The 22,759-nt window shown below is 41.5% G+C and overlaps 1 protein-coding gene across 1 annotated transcript; it reads left to right on the forward strand.

The window, feature by feature from the left end:
* The first annotated feature begins 14,630 nt into the window (after positions 1–14,630).
* Positions 14,631–17,753, forward strand: RAG1 (recombination activating 1). Its single transcript, XM_063158803.1, has one exon. It carries the CDS (start codon positions 14,631–14,633, stop codon positions 17,751–17,753), a length of 3,123 nt encoding a protein of 1,040 aa, XP_063014873.1.
* The last annotated feature ends 5,006 nt before the right edge of the window (positions 17,754–22,759 follow it).

A 22,759-nucleotide genomic window follows, 5' to 3' on the forward strand; every position in this document is an offset into this window, starting at 1 on the left:
ACAGCTCAAATCCATAATCTCCTTGCAGTGTATATATGTTATTTAGCATTTTCTCTCTATCAAGCAATTCACAATATAGATTTCAAATTGACTTAGCTGCAGGAACACAAATAAAATATAAGTCCAAGTACCTAAACCAAGCACCTGATGTGCTGTAAATGAAATTCAAATATACAGCATTGTTGATAACATTTTAGAAGTGCCAACAGGACTTTAAATTGAGCAAGAAGCTCCACATGAGATAAGGACAATAATTCCACACCTCAAAAGCTATTTACAAATTAGCAGTACTCAAGTAGAGGTCTTGCTCTCCTTTCCCTCTTGCAGGCTAGCTGGCAGGGAGGACAAGGCACATGATTGTACAAACATAAGATAAAAGTCACCTTTCCCTGAAGAGTGGTTGTGGATGGCATACTAAAGCCTGTTTTTACAACACTCCTCCAAAGCAGGGTGAAATTTCATAGGTATGAAATGAAAAAGTGCAGGTATCCCCAAGCAGATTGTTAGTGTTCCTACACAGAATGAGAGAACCTTAAAAAAAAAGGTCTTAACAACAAATAGAAATTCTAAAGACCAAGAAACCTTCCTCTCCCATGATCTTTTTTAATGGTAACAATAATTTTCTTAGAATCCTGCTGTGGTTAGTTTTCTATAAATGACATTTCTTTGAAACACAGAGATTATCACCAGGTGCAAGGCAGTATGAGTAGTCTGAGGGTATGGAGTCAGGCATGCAAAACAAGCCCAATAAGCCCAGATTTGATAATCTTTTGCACAGCAGTACAGGCAAAAGTCTCTTGCAGTGTTCACCTAATGAATCCACTGTAATACCATTGAGTCATTTAAAATATATTAGGGATGGAAATCCAATCAAGAGAGGAATCCTAAGAACTGTTTATCTGCATCACTACTGCAGATGCTGAAGGCAGAATAATTAATAGGATTATCTTGACCAAAACTCACAAAACTGAACGTTTTCTTGCCTATATCACACTTGAATAGAACAGAATTTGAGTATCACACTTATTTTTACAAAATGTTCATGGATAGGAGGATGACATACAGGTAGTTTTATTTGGGTACTTATTTTATGACATCTTAATGTCATAAAATCAACAGAAACACTAATCACACAAGGCCTCAACTAGTATTTATGGGAATATATATTTTGAACACATGCAAAAATCACAGGAATGTGCTTTAGGCCATCTACATGATAAACAACTGGCAATACTGCCCATGATAACACACTATGAGCTATTTTTTCCAGCTATCCAGACCAAAAAAAGAGGCATTATCTATCCAAAGAAAAACAAAGTTACCATTTTTTTGTTAGATATAGTTAGAATAATCAAACCAGAACGTTTATTCTGTTGTATAAATAGATGACTTTCCATCTTGTTGGGGTATGCAGGGGTATGAAAAGTATCTGAAGAGCAGCATTCTTGACATTTCCAAAATACCACTAAGGTGCAGAGGCTCAAAGCACAGGCTGACAGTTCTGGGCTGGCCAGCAGTGCTCCCTTTCTGCAGAAATAACTCCGGAGCAGAGCTGTCTGGAACTGCACCCAGAGAGTGCTGCTCACTTCCACTCCTGTTTTCCACTCCAATGTATTGTCCCTATACATTATCCACCACAACAGGCTTTATCACTGAGGCTCCTAAACACAACAGAAATGCAAATTAAACACAGAGCATGCTCCCAGCAGCTGCTCCAGCCATAGTCCAGACATGACCAGTTTAATCCCATAAAGTTCCCCCTGTGACTGAGAGTGGATGCAGAGGAATCATGCTTAGAAAGATGCTCTGGTGACAGAGATTTATTTTTTAGACTGCCATCAGTAGATCTACTCTCTCCAGAGAAGAAACCCAGCTTGTTTCCACTGTTAAACTAACATAACTAATTTAACAACTGCAGCAGAGGATGATCAGTCCATGGGCCACATCTCATGAAAAATCACAGGAACTAAATTGGGTCAATGGAATGTTGGTATGCAGCATATTAAAATCCACAGGCCAGCCTAAGACTGAAAAATTCACATTACTCTAAGCCACAGAGATATATTTAGTGAGACTAAGAAAGGGAAGAGGAACATACGTCCCTTTAATGTAATGTCACAAAGGAATTCAGGAAGTCACAAGAAGAAATATCAAACAGCTTTAGTCAAATTCAGCTGTCACACATTAATTGCAAAGAATTGCAATTACTGTGAATTGCGTGACTCTTCTCTTGGGCTGTTCCCAGGAAAAAAAATCCCACACTATTTACAATTCTGTTCTTATAAAGAAGAAGCCAGGATCTGATTTGGTATAATCTCACTAGTTGAACACTTTGTAGATTGAAGTGCTATGCAAGCAGTGTCTCTGGCCATGTGAATTGTTTCTACACACACAGCAGGTATGTATGTTCAGTCTGTATATTCAGTCTGTAGACACAAACTGCCATACTGGAGTCAGTTTAATGAAAGTTTAATGAATGAACCACTGCAATCAGTCAACATCCCAGTCTGACACAAACCCCCCCTTATTCAGTGACATACTGCACTCCTACATGAAACTTTTTATCTGCATATGACCAAGAGGTTCACAAAAAAAAGAAGTGCACATCTTTTTAGCTTGGGAAACTCAGACACAAAGAGGCAACTTAAGGTGATTAATAGCCAGATTTTAAACTTTGTTCATATTTTTTCTAAGATAGAATTCCTCCTACTACTCTTATCTATTTCATCTTCTCTGTGAGCAAAATCCTCCTTCCTCCACACATATTTTAGGCGTGGGGCAAGGCACAATTTTCCAAATCAAAATCCACACTGCTGTTACTCAGACAATCAACCAAGGCCTTATTACTCCAGCATAGTTTAAACTAATTTCTGTATATGTTGTAACTCCTGTACTAGGAATTAGACCTGTTTCTTGTGGAAATTCCTTTATCCTCCAAAGTAGAACATAGGTTTAATTTATTGGACAGAGCAATGCTAGTACAAAACCAGCCACAGAAAAAGTGTACTTTGAATGGTAATGACAGGTCTTTTCCCCAGTGAAGGTAGAGCAGACAATCTGTGAGCCTACTGTAGCAGTTTTTCACCTTCCTCTCCTGGGGAGTTCAAAAAATGCTTAGGCTGGAAAAGGATGGATTTTAAACCCCAAACTAGGATATATCCCAAAATTCAAATCAAGCTGCTACCCTTTCTTTTTGATTATGAAACAGGTTTCCAGTGAAATAAAACTACGATCTCCTAAAATCCACATCAGTTTTTCTTCTTATTGATAATAGTTGTTATTCTTCCTCTGTGCTGAACAAAACTCAGTCAAATGCAAGTACAAGAATAGCCAAATATTAATTTAAATACCCTGTGCACACCACAGCCTCAAGAACTTACTATTTTTTAAAAATGCTAGTTGTTTGACACATTAAACACTTTCCTAGACTGCTTTCTGTACCTTTTTTTGTTTCCACAACATCCAGCTCTCAGATCCAGGAACAGCAGCAATTAAACTGGATCATTGCCTGGTAATTCTTGCTTTTGGTAGCGTGAGGTGTCTAAGGCAGAGAAAGTCTTAAACTACATTTGGTAATGTACCTGAAATGCTCTTTTCTAGAGCTAGGAAGTGCTGCCACACCTGCTGACTCTGGAGATAATGGGCTTTAGCTTGGGCACAGAAGTACCCAGGCCTCGGGCTGGCAAAGGTTGATTTCGCTCTCCAAGGCAACAGCAACAGTGTTGTTTGCCAACAGAAAGGAAAGTGCTTTCCATGCCAAGTGGTAATGGACAGAACTTGTTTGATCATTACTTCTGCTGCAGAAGCCTGGGAATGCCCTAAGGATGAAACTTTCATGCCCCAGAAAAGACAGTTAAAGGACAGTTAAAGAAAAGGAGTCCCCATCCCACTGTTCCAGCCTTGAACCATAATGACACCTTTCTTCACGAAGTAACCTGTGCTCTGTTGCTATTTACACTGCCACATTACACAGTGATTAGGCTGATGTGAGATAGCACAGACCAGATAGCTTATGTGAGATAGCTTCAGACCAGAAGAGCAAACTCCTGCGAGAATAATGTACCTTATGATGGACAAAAACTACTTCAAAGCAGAATTTAAACTGCTCATATTTTAAATTAATGCATGCAACAAAGCTCAGTACTCTGATTTTTCAACTCCTGGAGTATAATGGAGTTTAGGTAGGACTTACAGATTTTCAAACGCCAAACTCCTCAAAAAAAAAAAAAATCACTGTTATCAGAAAATGTCTTCAGATTTCCTGTAAAACCCCACTATCATTAAGAGTATTAGAGAGAAGTAAAAGTAGGCATTGTTAACACTGAAATATGGAATCATATTTTCAAGCACTAACTTAAGGAATACTGTGCAAGGAAGTATCAGTTGCTGTAAGAAAAAAATTTTATTGTATAAAATCAGGAAGTGCTTATACAATTAATTTCCACATGACCTTTTCTGGAAAATTGACACTGACTACCCATATAAATAATGAATCAATACAGAGGACTAGTCCAAATCCTTTTTCTTACTCAAAGTGCACAAATATAATGAATTTCCTTGCAGCCTGGCGAGCACACACCTAGCAGGGGAAATGCCTTTAGCACTGCATCGACAGAAAAACTGGCCAAACTTTTCTCTTTTCTTCAGCTGCCTTGTATATGTATGTATGCGTAGATTTCTGGGTCATGAGACTGACAGACCAGTGGAGTGACTTTGGATAATTCATTTATGGAGTAATACTTGCAACACTTATTCCCAGGCACATTAATCAATAGTCTACTGATAACTGATAAGCACCATATGTTTCCACTAGGAGCTTTGTAGCTATCATCACTATGGCCTCATCCAGGCAGAACACATGGAATTATGCTAATGCCTTTTAATTAATACCTATAAAACACTTTCATTTCAAAGCTATCAAATGGCTAGACAAGCTGAAGCAATAGGAGATTCAGGCAGAACTTGTAACTGCAAAAACTAAATTCTAATTTCTTGTGAAAGTCTGCAGGCATGTTGCTTATTTTGTTGAGATACAACCTTTCTTTTTTTTTCTAATAGCAGTAACCTTTCAGACATCCAAGTCTTTTGGGCAGCCACCACACTCACAGCATTTTAACAGGTGAACCTAAAGACTTGAAAGAAGAATTTTTGTTTGAGGCAAAAACAAACAACATTCAGAGCTCACTAGACTATAAAGAGCTCCTGACTAGAGCAGAGCAGCCCTTGGGGATTTCTGAAGACTTCCAGGTGATTTCTCTTTATTTGGAAAGAATGCTGTCAGGCTTTAATCACCTAAGTATTTTCATGCTTGAATGTTACTTAGGAGACTAGATGGTGGCACACTCACAGTTACATTCATATTTTCACTTATTTAAGTATGTCAAAACAAATTTAATTTTAGTGAGCAGTGGAAGCATACTATACTGTATTTAAGATCAAGGTATTCTATGGGTTTTTCCATAACAAAAAACCAAACCCAAGCCAAAATTCCCTGAAACTTTCTTCAGTTTATGAATTTTTAGACAGAATTTCCTGGGAAACATTCAGAATAACAAATACAAGGAAAACACTGCCAGTGAGAAGAACAGTACTATTTAACTCTACTTTGGCAGTGACTGTGGTTTCTGCTCTCCCTTTGCACACTGAGAACACACTGAGATTTGCATTATGCCTTTCTGTACCCCTCAGTAGATCCAAAGAGAATGCAAGATGCTGCCCTAGTGGGGACAAAGTCAACACCCACAAAGCACTTAAAAACAGGGAGGGAGAGGTATGGCTGTGACCAAATGTGATTCCACAAGGCACAGGCTCCAGGCTACACTTAATTACCACCTACCTCTACAGGCATGAGGCATTAGTAAAATGATCTGAGACCCTGGGAAAGCAAACAGTGAACTAAACACACATTCTGAAACAACTAAGACATTACTCCTTTTCACTCCAACTGACATTTACTTTTGTTTTCTTTTTGATATGCTTTATACCCAGAATATTTTATGGCCAGTTTTCACAGTTTGGATCTAAAACTTTTTTTTTTTTTCATGTGCTTAGCTAATCTGTGCTACTGAGATACAAAAGTTTCTCTTCTTGACTCAGTAAACCCGAAAAAATCGAAGTTCAATGGGTGAAGAAAAGAACTCACGTTCACCTCAGGTACATTTTCACGCTGAAGCTCTATCAGCATAGGTACCTGTTGTGTGTCTTGTGTAATACAGTAGCAGTTTTCTAAGACTGAAAGCAGTGCTGCACTGTTGCAATACTACGAAACTTAAAAGCCATTTATGTCTTGACAAGTTCTCATTCAGCAGAGTCTGACTGAGCTCCACGAATCTTCACTCACTGGGAAAAGCTGTAGGTAATATGGAATATGCAATCCAAGTGTTTTTATCAGCATACTTCTGTAACTTTTTTCCCCCCCTTCTTGTACTAGAACGACAAGTTTTATGGCCTTTTCATTCTACGGGAAGACAAAGCAGTTTCATGGCAAGTCATTTAACTGCTGGTGAACACAGGGCAGAATTCACCCAAAGCTTCAAATCAACACTTTATTAATCACTCACAGTGACACCACAAAATGCACAGAGCTGAGGGGCAGCGCGCAGAAGGTGTCAGAGGCAAACATGGGGGAATACTTTCGGCAAGCTTTAATGACTAGGTCTAAGGGATATAATTAGAACATTTTCCTCCCACCTACAGCTGATATTTCCGTTTAAGCACGAAAAGACAGCGTGACCTATCTCAGCCAGATGAAATTGATGGAAATTACTAGTGAAGTAATAATTTATGACTAGTGAAGTAATAATTTCTAACTCATGCTAATAACGTTAGTGTAAGTATTAAATATTGCCAGTCTCTACTAGAAAATAAGGGCTATCGGGTTTAGAAACAGTAACTTATCTTGCAAATTACCCTTTAACGCGTTCCAGAATAATTTACTGAGTGTCCCTATTTCACAGCGGGGAATCCAGAGCCCAAGTTCAGCTGATGTGCTGGAGACAAGCGGGAGCACAACCCGAGGGCCGCCGCTGCTCATGCTCCCGCCGCTGTCCGACGGCTAGGGGCAGGGCAGAGTCACTCCTCCGGGGCAGTCAGGGCAGAGTTACCCCGGCCGGGTTCTCATTGCTGGGCCCCGGGCCGTGCCTGCGGGCCCCGGGCCGGCCGGGCTCAGCCCCGCTGCGCTGCCCGCGCCGCGTTTTCAATTCCGGAGCAGCGCAGCCGGCGCGCCCCAGCCCCACAGCGCGCAGCTCCGGCACCCCCGGCCCGGCCCGATGGTGCCCCGGTGGAAGGGGCCGCAGGGCTCCGCGGGGCAGGGCAGGAGGCGGCTCTGCTCCCCAGCCGGCAGCCCCGGCGAGGGGGAAAACGCTCCGCGCCGGGCACCGCCGCACGCCCGCAGCGGCCCGAGTCCAGGCGGGCCCTCGCTCCCCGAGTCCGGAGTCCAGGCCCGCCGCAGCCCCCGCCCTCCCGGCCGCCCCGCGCGTTCCGCCGGACTCACCGCGACCCGCGGCCGCTCCCAGCCCGCCGCCGCTTCCGCTTCTGCTCGGGAAGCGCCGCAGCCGTCGCTCGCAGCCGTCGCGGCCTCCCGGGCGCCACGGCCGCTGCAGCGCCCTCTGCCGCCGCGGAGGGGCAGCGCCGCCGGGGCGGGGCGGGAGCTGCGGCCTCACCGTCCCCCCGCCCCGACACGCACAACGGTGTCACTGTCACTGTCCCCCCTTCCCCGACGCGCGCAAAGCTGTCACTGTCCCCTTCCCCGACACGCACAAAGCTGACACCAGCAGCGGCTGAATCCTCGTGCCGGGCTATGTTCTCTCCGCGCTGCAGGTGCTTCCATGGAGAGCCATTAGGATGCGCTCCGCTCCGCCCTGAGCGCTGTTAAAGACGGGGCGCTGAAAGCCAGGCGTGGTGGGAGTTTGTGGCGTGTGCTCACGGCTTGGGACTCGCCCAAAAGCCGCTTCTCAATGCACACCCAAAGCCCCTGAGACACAGTTTCCTCGGCCCGGCCCGGCTGAGCCGCGGGGGCTCCTGCAGGCCCCGAGGCCGGGTGCGCTGCCTGCCGGGGCAGTGCGGAGCCTGTCCCGACGGCCAGGAGAGCGGGCAACTGGAAGGAAGTGAAATAAATACCGGGACAGTGCGAACACAGCCGGCTTCATTTCCTTAGGAACGAACCCGGGGAATTTGGTTGGTCGCATTAGGGAGTTTTCTCGGCAAGAATCTCTGATTAACACACATTTAAATCCAACAAACTCTTCCCATTGTTTGGGGGGGATGTTAGCTGGGGACCACAGTTTTCCGGGGATTTTCGGTGTTTCTGTGTGCTTGCCATGCTCCCTGGGAGCTGGGAATCAGTGGATTGTTCCATGGCTAGAGTGCCTGTCTCCTTCTGCAGGGCGCTGCTGCCGGAGGCAAGGCCATGCCAGACCCTAATGCACCCTCCGGGCACTTCTGGTGCCCAAAACACACATTTTTTGTTAGGACCTGCCAGGAAGCTAAAGAGTTAGGGGAGAGAAATAGCTGGGCCGTCAGAAAGGGCTCCAAAGAATCCCAATAAAGAAATAACAGCATTAAGGATAAATAAATAAATTGAAACTTTGTGGACCTGCTGCTGGACAACTGGATGGATTTCAGAGCTACCCTTTTTCCCCTGCCAAGTGAACATACTGTGTGCTGCCTTCATGAGCTGTAAACTAGGAAATTTATCACTGCATGGCTTTGTAAAACAGATATCCTTCGATGGAGGGTTTTCTATGTCTGAAAAATACTATTTTTTCTTTTTAATCTGCAAGGTGTCAAGGGCACTGATGCCCAATCTATTTTACCTGAGAATTCAAGGAACTTATCTGTAGCTTTTATTCCAAGAATAAATGAATTATTTTATTCAGAAGGGTTTCCAAATCTGTAAGGCTTAGGCCCATAATCACGTATTAATTTCCATGCTGTAACAGAAACAAATGCAAAAATGCTTTTCTCCACTCGGTGGTGCTAGCTGCACAGGAAAAACATTTTCCAGCAGCGCTCTGTGCAACTCAAACTGTTCAGCAATTGTGCTCTTATGGACACAAAACACGCCCAAAGCTGTAGCAATTTGAGATCAATTAAAATCTTTAGCTGCCTGCTCCATCCCTACGAGAAAATATTTTTCCAAGGTGATTTCCTGTGTACTTGGAAGAATAGCAGTTGACTAGGCTTATGTATGCTGATGTTGTTCCTTTGATAAGGAAGCTGATGCCTGCACAGGGGGTTTTGCACGGGAGCTCAGGCTCCTGGGGGGATGGGACAGGCAGCCAGTCACCCGAGTGAAGTTTTGAATAAGCATCCCAGAGGGAGAGATCTGCTAAACTTCTCAAAGAGCCTCAAATTCCTCAATCCTAACAATGCACATTGTCAGGGAACTGTGCCTGCCATTTCAAGATAAGAGAGGAAATCAGTCTGTGACTGCAGAGAGTGATTTTGATTGATATCTGGCATTGCAGCTCGACCTGGTATTTTTTTTTAAAGGTCTCTCCAAGTGCTAGGGAGTGAATAGTAAAATAGGTAGGTTGTTAGGAAGTTCAGGCAAAACAGCAGCATAGTGAGCTCAGGCCCTAGTCATCTAATGTTCTCAGATGTCCAGAAATGCCTCAGCCATGACATCCTTGTCCCACACTGCCTTGGCCTGGAATGACATCTAGGGCTTCTGTTCTATTTTAACCTGACATTCAGATGTTTCTAATTGGGATTTATTTCATATTAGAGTTTTGTGTGTGTCAGAATCTGAGTAAGGATATCAACATTTGTCTCTAAACCCTTTTACTTTCTCCATGCATTGCATAACCCATAAACACTTTGTTTCCTTTCTCCATACATTACTTGCTTCAGCATGAATCTTTACACTGGTTTGCAGATGCTGTTGGCCTCTCATGTGGCACAAAGACTCAGGACTAAGCACTTCTCCAAGACATCATTTAACAAGAATAGCTTGAGTCAGAGTGGTTGCAAAAGGACATGGAGGTGCTGGTTGACAGCTCAAAATGAGCCAGCAGTGTCCAGGTGGCCAAGAAGGCAAATGGTATCCTGGCCTGAGTCAGCAGTAGAGTGGCCAGCAGAATCAGGACAGGGATTGCTGCTCTGTACTGGGCACTGGTGAGGCTGCCCCTTGAATCCTGTGTTCGGTTTTGGACCTCTCACTACAGGAAAGACATGGCTGGGGCAATGAGACTGGTGAAGGGCCTAGAAAACAGGTCTTATAAGGAACAGCTGATGCAGCTGGGATTGTTTAGCTTGCAGAAAAGGAAGCTCAGGGGAGACCTTATTCCTCTGTCCAACTGCCTTTCTTTCAAGGACTTTGTACCAAGGTGGGCTCGGGCCATTTTCCAAGTAACAAATGACAGGACAAGAGGAAACGGCCTCAAGTTGCACGAGGAGAGGTTTAAATTGGATAATAGGAAAAAGTTCTTCACCAAAAGGGTTGAAGAGTACTGGAACAGGCTGGCAACAGAAGTTGTTGAGTCACCATCCCAAGGGGACATTTAAAACACATGCAGATGTGTCACTTAGGGAAAAGATTTAGTGGTGGACTCGGCCGTGTTAGATCTTAAGAGCCTTTTCCAGCCTAGAGGCTTCTGTGATTCTAGGAACTGAAAGTGTTGTAAGATCAGAGTAGATAAAAGAGTGTGAGTCCTCTCACCTATTTTAGCTATAGCAAATATTAAGTATTACGACTTTTGCTGATTTTTCTTCTGGCTGACATCAGATGCTGTCAGGTAAGAGATGCATAAACTGGGAGATCCTGAGCCACAATGTGGCCTCCCTCAGCCACCTTCTCAGGGAAAAATGTGCAAATCAGAAATGAAATTTGAATCCTGTAGGATCATAAAGTCTCTGGAAAAAGGGAGATGCCTGGGTGTTTATGTAGTTTTTCTGCTATTGCAAATTTCTACTTCTGGAGTGTGAAGTTACGTTCATGTTTGAAAGGACCTGATGGATCACTAGAATTTTTGCACAATGTTGTGTGTGAAGACTGAAACCTCTCAGGGTGCTGTTATAGGACAGCATCTTTCCACTTTGAGTCAGTTTTTGAGATAGTTACTTTGTGGAAACTAAGCATAGGTTTTCTTCTTGGGCTTTCAGGAAAAAATCTACTGGCCACTGTTTGTGGTCACCTATGGCCCATACCTGGTGTAATACCTGCCAGTTAATCAATAAGTATGTAACTAATACCTGCCAGTTAATCAATAAGCATGTAACTAATCAATAAGTATGTAACTAACTTTTATATTGATATCCTGCCTGCTTAGGGCCTTCAAGACCCCAGATACATATTACTAAATAGGTAATATCCATGAAAATTAAATGCTGGTATCAGAAGCACAGACATTTTGTGATCCCTGTTGTCATTCACCCAAACTGCAGAAGGTTGGCTGGGGAAGCGAGACATTGGCCTTCAATTAAACAGCTTTGATATGGAACACCAGGGTGACCAAGACTAGGTTCTCCTCTCAGAGAGTTAACAGTGAAGAAACCAGTTATGAAACTATAATGAAGAAAGCTAAATGCAAACTTTGTGTTAAAAAACAGTGCAGGTGCTCCTCAGAGAAAGTCTGCATACTTATCTCAGAGCCCAGGAGTCTCACACGAGACGACCTTGTTTATATGAATTTTGTGGTTAAGCCTCATAAATTGCCAGGTGCCACCTGGATTTGAGAGTTCTGTATTGTGTTCAGTTCAAAGAAACTGTGGTTAGCAGCAGTGTTGTACGGGGAACTCAGAGGGAGAAGGATAAGTGAGATAAACAGCACTGCAGTGTCTTTAAAAAGCAGAGGGAACACAGAAAGAGTGAGAGCACGCGTGAGAGACAGCAAACAAGTCTGACATTTGGAGCAAACTGGGCAGGCACAGCAGCAGCTCTACAAACTGACAGCGAGCTGAAGGTAGGCTAGCAGTATTAATGAGAGCATCCCACATGCTTGTAGGACATCCCAGAGTTGGTTCCTTGTCCTGGTTTAATGGGCAGGTCAGTGATTTTATATCTGCTTCCTCACTCCAGAGGTTGTTTTGTTCATTTTGGTGAGCCTTTTTATAAAGCAAAGTCTTCCTTGATGTGAAGAAAAGTATTGCAATCTTGCTTGTCTTCAGAAATGTATGAAATATTGTGATCTGGCAGAAAACAGGGATTTCTTTTCCCTTGTCAAGAAAAAAAAGGTGGTACTGAACACAGCTGTTTGAGTTGATTAAATAACCATGGCTGGAGATTCATGCCTGGGGTTCCCTCTGTAAGAATCTCAGTGGGGTAGGCAAGGTGAAAAAAGCATGACCCCCAACTAGAATAACAGAACACAGGCACATTTTCAGTAGCAGGAAATATTCCTAGCACTGGGAAAATTTCTTGCTCTCCTAAGAGAGCTGCTGTAATCTCCACTGCCTGGGAGCTAGACAATTCAAAAGCATTTGATGAGTAGTCTGTTGGCAACAATTAACCACTGCAGAAGGTGAAGGTCTGGTAACCTGAGAGGGCATCTTTGTCATTCATTTCTTCCAGGACATGTTCAATGAAAGAGGAAAAGAAAAAAACTGCTTGAACTTTCCTTTAGCATGGGTAAACCCTGTCACATTAATTTGAGCTGGTGATTAGTAGCAAGAGTCAGGTCATGGCTTTGGAGATGAGTATGACACTGCAGTGGCACTTACTCAAAGGGTCAGAAGAGCAGAGAAAGTATTAAATATTTTGCATTAAATGTGCGCTGTGCTGGCTGTTTCTTTACAATGACTTTGATGTCATCCTGAAGGGGCATTACTCATGGTTTAAGAGATTCTGAAAGTGCTGCTGGTGATGGTGAAATTGCACAAAATTGCATAGGGTGTTATGTAGAAGAGAACGATCTGTGGGCAGTATAGGGCAACTAGGTATTCAATTACTCTGCAGGTGGCAGGAACACAGAACTATTCGGGGGAAATGGGTTACTGCTCAGAGCATAAATTTCACCAAATCTGTCACAAGATGCAGACAAGAGAGTGAAATAGTAGTAATGCTCTGGATACATCTGTGCACAGCTGCACCTCACAGATCTGTGAACAGCAGAATACAAGCATGCTCCTTGCCAGGCTGGATCAGCAATGGGCAGCAGGGGACTGCAGTGCAGACAGATATTTAGGAGTACAGCAGCTGGACAGAGCAATGTGGGCAGATGGGGACAGTGGTATGGGCAGCTTGCTCTCGGTGGGATGGAGCGAAGAGAAGCTGGGATGAAAACAAACCTAAACTTTAGTTGCCAAGCCTAATGAATGATTTTAAAGTAAAACTCAGCTCTTCGGGAAGGAGATAATAAGACTGGTTTGTTATTCTGGATGTGGAACTTAATTAATGCATACAGTCCTTTCCCAACAGACTGTGAAGGGCTGTACTGAAATGAGACTTTATTGAAAGGTTATAGATGAAATAATCCCAGAAACACTGGGCATCATCACTTTGAACCGTGACTTGGATGTATTACCTAATGAAGGACAGCCTCTGAAAAGACACCAAACTGAGATTTCTAGCAAGTTATGTGGATTACTAAGTGATGATAAGATCAATAAAAGAAATCACAGCTATGTAGTTTCTAGTTCTAGTGCATTGTCTTAAGGTACAGTCTTCCGCATTTTTAGTACTCACACCAAGCAGAGACTAAAACCAAAATAGGTCAGAAAACATAACTGAATTTTCTCTATACTGTTTATTTACCTTGTGCACTTCTCATAGCCAGGTAATGAAAAATAGGTTAGTCACTCTTCTAGTTTCTATACTATTTTATTTTCTGGGCCTGATGCAGTAGCAAAAAGTTTCTGTGTTTGAGGTGAAAGTCTTGTATTTATTTTTATACACGCCATATTTCCATGGAAACCACATTGATATTACTTTTGGCTGCACCTCTATGAAAGCTAAAATTAGGGTCAAATTTACACAGACATTTTTCAGATTTCCAGTACCAGTAACCCTTACAAAGAGATCTCAGCAAGGTACTTAAATGAATGACTAATATACAATGTATAAATATTCTCCCAGGATCAAATCTGAAGCCAGTATGCATTGCTGTATCCCCTTTGGAGTTCAGGGAACTGTAGTGCTTTGCATCAACAGAGAACACAGTCCTCCTGCTTTAATGGAACTACTCATTAAGCACACGCTAAAGTACCTTACAAAACTGAGGCCTGAATAAAGTCTAGGCTGGGACTGAGTGGTATGTGCTACTCTGCCCATGTGGAATGCTGTGTATGAAACACTTCTGACCAGATTCAGAAATAAAAAGGAACATGAGAGCAGTGGGTTTGCTGATTTAGATAACCTAGAATGAACACACAAAATTCTACATTTCAGACATCAGTTGACTCCAGTTTCACATTAAAAGAATCACCAACTTTTAGAATGTAATGCTGTTGTCTATAGTAGCTTTACTTATGGTAAGCTCCATCAAGCAAAAGAAGGAAGGGGCAGATCTAGATGTTTACTACTTCATGTAAGGTGCACAGGTGAGCAAATAGACATGTGATGCCTCAGGATCCAAGTCAAAATAAATTTGGGAATTCATTTCATATATTGAGTGGACAGTCTTTTAATTTAGAAATTAGGCTAACTTACATATTTCTATTTCTCAGGTGACTTGGTTTCTGTGAGACTGCAGATGTCAGTAGCATCACAAATGGACCTACCTGAAGAACTTCAGCATACATATACAAAATTTTCTGAATGGAAATTCAAGCTCTTTAAATTGCGATCATTTGAAAAAACAGCCTCTGATGACAGCCAGCACATACACAAAGATCAGGCAGAAGAGGCTGTTTCTTCAAACAAAGAAATCATCCTGCATGAAGATGAAGCAGTGCCAAGAGGAGAAAAGATGGAGTTAACGGGCAATAGGCAGGGACTTGAGGAAGATGCCCATGCCATGGAAACACAAGACAATAGAGTTCATCAGAACAATCTGAAGCAACTCTGCCGCATCTGTGGGGTTTCATTTAAAACTGATTGTTCCAAGAGAACTTACCCAGTGCATGGGCCAGTGGATGATGAAACTCTTTGGCTTCTGAGAAAGAAAGAAAAAACAGCAACCTCTTGGCCAGATCTTATTGCTAAGGTTTTCAAGATTGATGTGCGAGGGGATGTTGACACTATCCATCCCACTCGATTTTGTCAGAACTGTTGGAGTATTATACATAGAAAATTCAGTAATACTCTATGTGAAGTGTATTTTCCTAGGAACAGCACAATGGAGTGGCAACCCCATTCCCCAAACTGTGATGTCTGCCACACTACCAGGCGAGGAGTCAAGAGAAAAAGCCAGCCCCCAAGCGTGCAACGTGGCAAACGTGTCAAAACCACTGGGGAACGTGCTCAGCTAAACAGAGGTGTAAAGAACCAACATCTCAAACAAGCACAGATAAACAACAAAAATTTAATGAAAGAGATTGTCAATTGCAAGGATATACATCTCAGCACCAAGCTGCTTGTAATTGATTACCCAGTAGATTTCATTAAATCCATTTCTTGCCAGATTTGTGATCATATTTTGGCAGATCCAGTGGAAACAACGTGCAGGCACTTGTTTTGCAGAACTTGCATCCTTAAATGTATCAGGGTTATGGGCAGCTATTGCCCCTCCTGCTGGTATCCTTGCTTTCCTACTGATCTGGTAACACCAGTGAAATCCTTCCTGAACATCCTTGATAATCTGAGTATAAGATGCCCTGTAAAGGAATGTGATGAAGAGATCTCGCATGGAAAATATGGCCAACACCTTTCTGGCCACAAGGAGATGAAAGAAGGAGAGCTCTATAGCTACATCAATAAAGGTGGCCGACCGAGGCAGCACCTCCTGTCTTTGACGAGGAGAGCTCAGAAACATCGTCTGAGGGAGCTGAAACGTCAAGTCAAGGCTTTTGCTGAGAAAGAAGAGGGTGGTGATATAAAGGCTGTATGCATGACTTTGTTCCTGTTAGCTCTGAGAGCAAAAAATGAGCACAAACAAGCAGATGAACTCGAGGCTATAATGCAAGGGAGGGGATCTGGACTTCATCCTGCTGTCTGTCTGGCCATCCGAATCAACACGTTTCTCAGCTGTAGTCAGTATCATAAAATGTACAGAACAGTAAAAGCTGTCACTGGCAGGCAGATCTTCCAGCCTTTGCACGCTCTTCGCACTGCTGAGAAAGCCCTCCTACCGGGTTATCACCCATTTGAATGGAAACCTCCCCTGAAAAATGTATCCACTAACACAGAAGTGGGAATTATAGATGGACTATCAGGACTGCCACTCTCAATTGATGATTACCCAGTAGACACAATTGCAAAGAGATTCCGATATGACGCGGCCTTGGTTTGTGCCTTAAAGGACATGGAGGAGGAGATCTTGGAAGGCATGAAAGCAAAAAACCTGGATGACTATTTGAATGGCCCCTTCACTGTGGTAGTAAAAGAGTCCTGTGATGGAATGGGAGATGTCAGTGAGAAGCATGGAAGTGGGCCTGCTGTCCCAGAGAAGGCTGTTCGCTTTTCCTTCACAGTCATGAACATTTCTATAGCACATGGGAATGAAAGCAAGAGGATCTTTGAGGAAGTAAAGCCCAATTCAGAGTTGTGCTGTAAGCCCTTGTGCCTTATGCTGGCTGATGAATCAGATCATGAAACCCTGACAGCAATCCTGAGCCCCCTCATAGCAGAAAGAGAGGCTATGAAAAACAGTGAACTGCTGCTTGAAATGGGAGGCATTCTGAGAACATTTAGATTTGTCTTTAGGGGTACAGGATATGATGAGAAACTCTTGAGGGAAGTGGAAGGGCTGGAGGCCTCAGGTTCCACTTATATTTGTACCCTGTGTGATGCAACGCGCCTGGAGGCATCCCAGAACCTGGTCTTCCACTCCATTACCAGGAGCCATGCTGAAAATCTGGAGCGATACGAAATATGGAGGTCCAACCCCTATCATGAGTCTGTAGATGAGCTCCGTGACAGAGTGAAGGGTGTTTCAGCCAAACCTTTTATTGAGACTGTTCCCTCCATAGATGCATTGCACTGCGACATTGGCAATGCAACAGAATTCTACAGGATCTTCCAGATGGAGATTGGTGAACTTTACAAGAATCCTGATGTGTCTAAAGAGGAGAGGAAGAGGTGGCAGTTGACTCTTGACAAACACCTCAGGAAGAAGATGAACTTGAAGCCTATGCTGAAGATGAGTGGAAATTTTGCTAGAAAGCTCATGTCCAAAGAGACTGTAGAGGCAGTATGTGAATTAATTAAGTGTGAAGAAAGGCATGAAGCTCTAAAAGAATTAATGGACCTTTATCTGAAGATGAAGCCAGTGTGGCGATCCTCATGCCCTGCCAAGGAGTGCCCAGAACTGCTGTGCCAGTATAGCTTCAATTCACAGCGTTTTGCAGAGCTCTTATCTACAAAGTTCAAGTACAGATATGAGGGCAAGATTACAAATTATTTCCACAAAACGCTTGCTCATGTTCCTGAAATCATTGAAAGAGATGGGTCCATTGGGGCCTGGGCAAGCGAAGGAAATGAGTCTGGAAACAAACTGTTTAGGAGGTTCCGAAAAATGAATGCCAGGCAGTCCAAGGTCTATGAGATGGAGGATGTCTTGAAGCACCACTGGCTATATACCTCCAAGTACCTCCAGAAGTTCATGAATGCTCATAAAACATTAAAAAGCCAGAACTTCACCATTGATTCAGAGGGTAGTTTAGGTGATTCTTTGCCACTGGAGGTGTTGGAAAACAATGATTCAGCAGAACTCTAAATGTACAGCACCTTTGGTGTTGGGTTTGTGATGGTGTCTCCCTGCAAGGAATCAGATTCTTCTTTGAACCTGCAGAGGTACAGAGAAGTCTGATATTTACACTCCCTCTTAAGGTGCTGAGAGGAGTTCATTTAATAAAATGTGTGTGTTGGGCATCTCCTAGAGGCAATGCACAGGTGCATTTACCAGTTGTTATATGAAATGAAAGCAAAAAAAAATCACAAAGAAGGGTCTTTGTTTTGTTCTGGTCATATTGTTTCCAAGGGACAAAATCAAAGTTAACAAGGTTTTAGAGCAAGTTTTAGCTGGGAGGGAATATGATTGTGGAAAGTTGTGACAGTTGCTGCAAAGGAGCATTGCTGTTTGTTTGCATCCTGTTGAATATTTTGCTGTTTACTTTTTAAGAGGGCTTGATTATTTTCTTGATGGTTCTTTGGGTTTTATAAGTAAAGATTCATCAGTAAGACAGTTGGATTATTGTTTTGGATAAAGTTCAGTTATTTTTGTAGAAAATACTTACTAAAAATGCAAACTTTGATGTCACATACTCTAGAAATATTATTATTTAACATATATATTGTAGTACTGCTTAGGAGCAGATGATGGTATCATCATGCTAATTTACTACATGAAGATATAGGAAAGGTAGCTGAAGTTTTTAGAAGATATTTTTATCATAGCTTGTTTACTCTGAAAGGCAAACTTGTGCTCCTAAATCAGGATTTACGGTACCTTGTGGTTATCTCATTATATAAAGTACATTCAAGCTCTGCTGTGTAGCTTGTTGCTTCATGAGCATTTTAGACTTCTATGGTAACTTCAGTATATAGTACAATTTGCATGTGTACAGTTTTACTGAATGAATTCCTGGCCTCACTGAAGTCACCAGTAAATCCTCATTAATACCAGTAGGTGCACATTTTCACCAGGTGACTTTAGTCACAGCAGTCCCATTCCTCAGGAGATGGTTATTACCTTGAGCAGATACATGCCAGCAGGGTATTTCCCTGACTGTGGCTGCTGTACTCTGCCTGTATCTGATACCAAACTTTTTCTCACTGCCTCATTTTCCAAATCTGTAAAAGAGGGATAATATTTATTAACCTCAAAGATAGCTGCTTACACGACTAGTTAAAAAGCAATAAACTCCCTTGAAACTTCTGCATGCCATATTTTTCACTATTACAGCAGTGTTTAGTTGGTATTTGTCTTTCTGAAGTGATATCTAGTATATTCATAATTCATAAAATTATGACTTTAATTCACTGACATGTTCATGAAACATACTCAAGTACCTGAAATGCCTCCAAAACATCCAGCCTTTCAGATCTGCATCTGTGGCTAGGGTGTGACTGTGTTTGCAGTAATGTTTCTGAAACAAGGTTAAATGCGGAAACAATCAAAGCACGGATCTAAAAGAATTCACTTTTTTTTTTCATTTTGATGTGGCAGAAGTTGGTTTCTGAGTGTAATCAAACAATGAATTTAAACGAATTAATGGTCTGTGGTTTGTTTTATAGTATCTCGTTCATGGTGTTTATCTTTAAGGATCTGGCATTTACAATTTATGGACAATTAAAAAATAGAATTAAGAGCTAATTATGCCTTTCTTTTGGTTTCAACTAATTAAATCACTATTTTTAAAATAGTCTAATTTAGGATTTTAGTTTAACATTATTTCTTTAAACAGAGTTTTACACAATATCAAAATCTGCAGTTGGAAAGAGTCTTTTTTCTAAGCAGTCATGAGGGCTACAGAAATTTCTGTATGATGTATCATTTATATCTGCACTTCCTGAGTGTTCATTTCTGGATTAATTTTTTTTTAAATTTCTTTGAAAACAAGTATTTCGTATATAGCATAAAAATAATTTTGCATAACTATAAATGCACACCACAAATATACCTGTTTCCTAGGGAGTACAAACAGCAGTTATAAAGAACATTATCTAGCAGTTATAGTTTTGCAGATATAGTTTTCATATTTGGTCAGCATATATTTAATTATACAAATAGTTGCACACTTTTATTTTTTCTCTGTATGTATATTTGGGACAGCTGTTTTACCTTGTTTTGTATCCTTGAGTTTGCTTGAATGAATTAGGGGTTTGTTTAACAATCTTGGCTCATCTTGTGGTGATCTTCACTTAAGTGGTATATACTTAAGGCATTGCCTTTGCACAGGAGTGAATTTCAAGTAATGCAAAGTCATCCATGGTAATGCATTGATACTGATATGAATTTGTGGCATGGAGTGAGGGACCAGACTTTGTTAATTTTGCACATTTTATTTCAGTGACTGTAACTGAAACATGGTCAAATTCCCAATTCAATTTAACAGACTGCTGATACAGCAAGTGATTGGTCTCACTGTCTGTGAAAGGGCTGAGTAAGTTTGATCCTTGCACACATATTTTCTTAAGACAAGCCTTACATCCTGGGGTAACTCATCAAAGTGAACAAAATGTGAGTGGGGACAGAGGAATGCAGTGCCATGTGGCAATACTCTTTTGTGAGATATTTTAAGCTATAAAGTCACATTTCACACTCTACCAGCTCTGGGCAGGATAACTGATACAGAGAAGAACTACTATTTTTTTCCCTTTTCTGTTTTTTTCAGACTTGAATCTAGTTTAATCTTCTATTTCCCCATTGTTGACATCTTTCTGTAAATCAGCTGAGAATTTTGAGCTCATTAGAACAAACACTTAAAGAGTAGGTACCTGCAAGTGAAGATTTTGTAAACAGAGCTGAAATAATGATGCTGCATGCACCCAGCCATGCACTGGAAGGCCAACAAATCCTGACTGCAGGCAGGTGCAGCATTTGGTTATGCAGCCTGTTGTCAAGCCTTCTGACTTTGAAGAGGCTTTAGAAATATGGAGAGACTTCTATTCATGGTACTCTTTCAAACCTTCACATTCTGTTTTATACTGGTACAAATCCTTCAGTAATCACAGTAAATAATTACCACCTTGTTCTGAAATTGTATTGACCATAGTTTTCATACAATCACATTATGTAACTTTTTTTGCTTGGTTTTGTTTGGTTTTGCTTTCTTCCAGGGTTTGGAATTGTGAATTGCCATGTTATAAATGATATGAACTATGTTAGAAGCCACGATTCTGCTACCACATGTTTTTCTTCCTCACAGGAATAATTATATTGTCTTCACACAAATTGCTTTGATTTTTAATCAGGTAGCTCAGAAAGAAACTTTAGATATTTACAGGATCTTAATTTCTGACTACACTGAGTTATTTGCTTTATTTCACTGCATGGCTTTATAATTTTACTTTTTCTTACTGTATTACAGTTTCTTATTTCATTAAACCACTTTAAAATAAAAGCCTTATAAATATTTAAGTTTCTGACTTTTTATTTCTTACAGTTTTTCAATGATGCACATAATTTCCTAGTGGTAGTCTTAGTTTTCATTTAAATTGTGGAAGCTTTTCACAGTTAGGGTGTTCTAATACCCAGAGGCAGCTGTAATTCCAGCCCTCTTCTGGAAGTCACTAATTTAACACAAATGAAGATTACTCTGTGAATCTCAGCAGTCCTTTCAGCACCCTTCCTCACAGGCAGCTTTCTGACAGTTAAATAAGCTGATATAAAACCAGTTTTATTTAGTCTGTAAATGTCTTTTGGTTAATTTACAAATACCATCCCAGATTTTATGTAAAATCAGCCTTGCACTTTTATCATCATGCTAATACATTAAGTATCTTTTGCATCAAAGTTTGGCTCCTCATTAGAGGTTAAGCTGTAAAGATTAGCTCCAATCTACCAGTATTTGTAGCTTAGCTTTATTCTACTTCAGAAAAATCTTTCTTTCTTTCTTACAATGATATCTACAGGTCAAGAGATTTATGTGAACCAACTGGTTTGAATGGAACCAATGATGAGCAAATTAAGCTACGCGATTTCCTGTGTAATCAGACAACCAGAGATCTAATATCTGTACTTTATATCACCAACTTAGCTTTTCCATCTGGCCTCAAGTAAAAAAATTGTTGGATAGAAAAAATCAGAGCCCATATAAAGCAAAAACCTAAGCCTCAGACAGTTTTCTGGTAAATGAGGATGATGTAACTCCTTAACTCCTAAATCTGTATTAACTGACTGAATTTTACTTGCCATGCACTCCTGTGGAGATAAGATGAAGAATAATGAGGTCTGTCACACCTCCTCAGAGTGCTGCTTTAGGGGACTGAATATGGTGTGATGGTCAAGCAGCTGACCAGCTACAGGTACTGTTTCCTTAAGTATTTAAGGAGCTTTTGTACCTTTTTCATCAAGCTTAATATTGTCCATGATACAAAAAGAAACATTAGAGACAATTTAATTAGCAGCTTTTCTAGCAGCATCAGGAGACTGGTCAAGAGGTGCATTTTTAATACTCCTCCTCTGGAGATGGGCATTCTGAGCAAGTGGACAAGTAACCACCATCTCTACAAAGGTGTCCTGCACATCTGTGGAATGGCCAGAGCCCAGTTGCTCCTGTACGTGTTTATGTATTGAGAAACTGAAGAGTTTATGAGGTTATTCTCTTGCCTTTTTTCCAAAGCATAAATGTGCTCCACAGTGCCACAGTTTTCAATGTAGAGACAACAAATTGGAGTTTGATTTTCAAAGGCTCAAGCCTTTCCCCAAAGTTAGTCATGTTTGAAATGGAATAGGGTAGGAAATAAAATACAGAGGGAACTGAAGCCACCAATCATGAAAAAGAAGTAAGCCAGTCCTTCTGTCTTTATTACATAGGGTTCAGCAGCAAATAACAAATTCCTTTTCAATCTGAATTCAATATTTTCCTTCTGCTTTTGGCTCCCACTTGCATTATTTCCACTCCTTTCAAAGGTCCATTGGTGCAATGAGTCACTCTGAATGACAACACATGCTTTAGTGCTACCAGTAAAGTTTGTGCTGTGCTTTTCCATAAATTAATCAGGTACTTCAAGGTCCAAGCACCTTTCAATAGCAGTAAAATCCATATATTCTTCTCA

This window comes from Melospiza melodia, chromosome 6 (assembly GCF_035770615.1).
Source record: "Melospiza melodia melodia isolate bMelMel2 chromosome 6, bMelMel2.pri, whole genome shotgun sequence".
Classification (NCBI taxonomy): Eukaryota; Metazoa; Chordata; class Aves; order Passeriformes; family Passerellidae; genus Melospiza; species Melospiza melodia.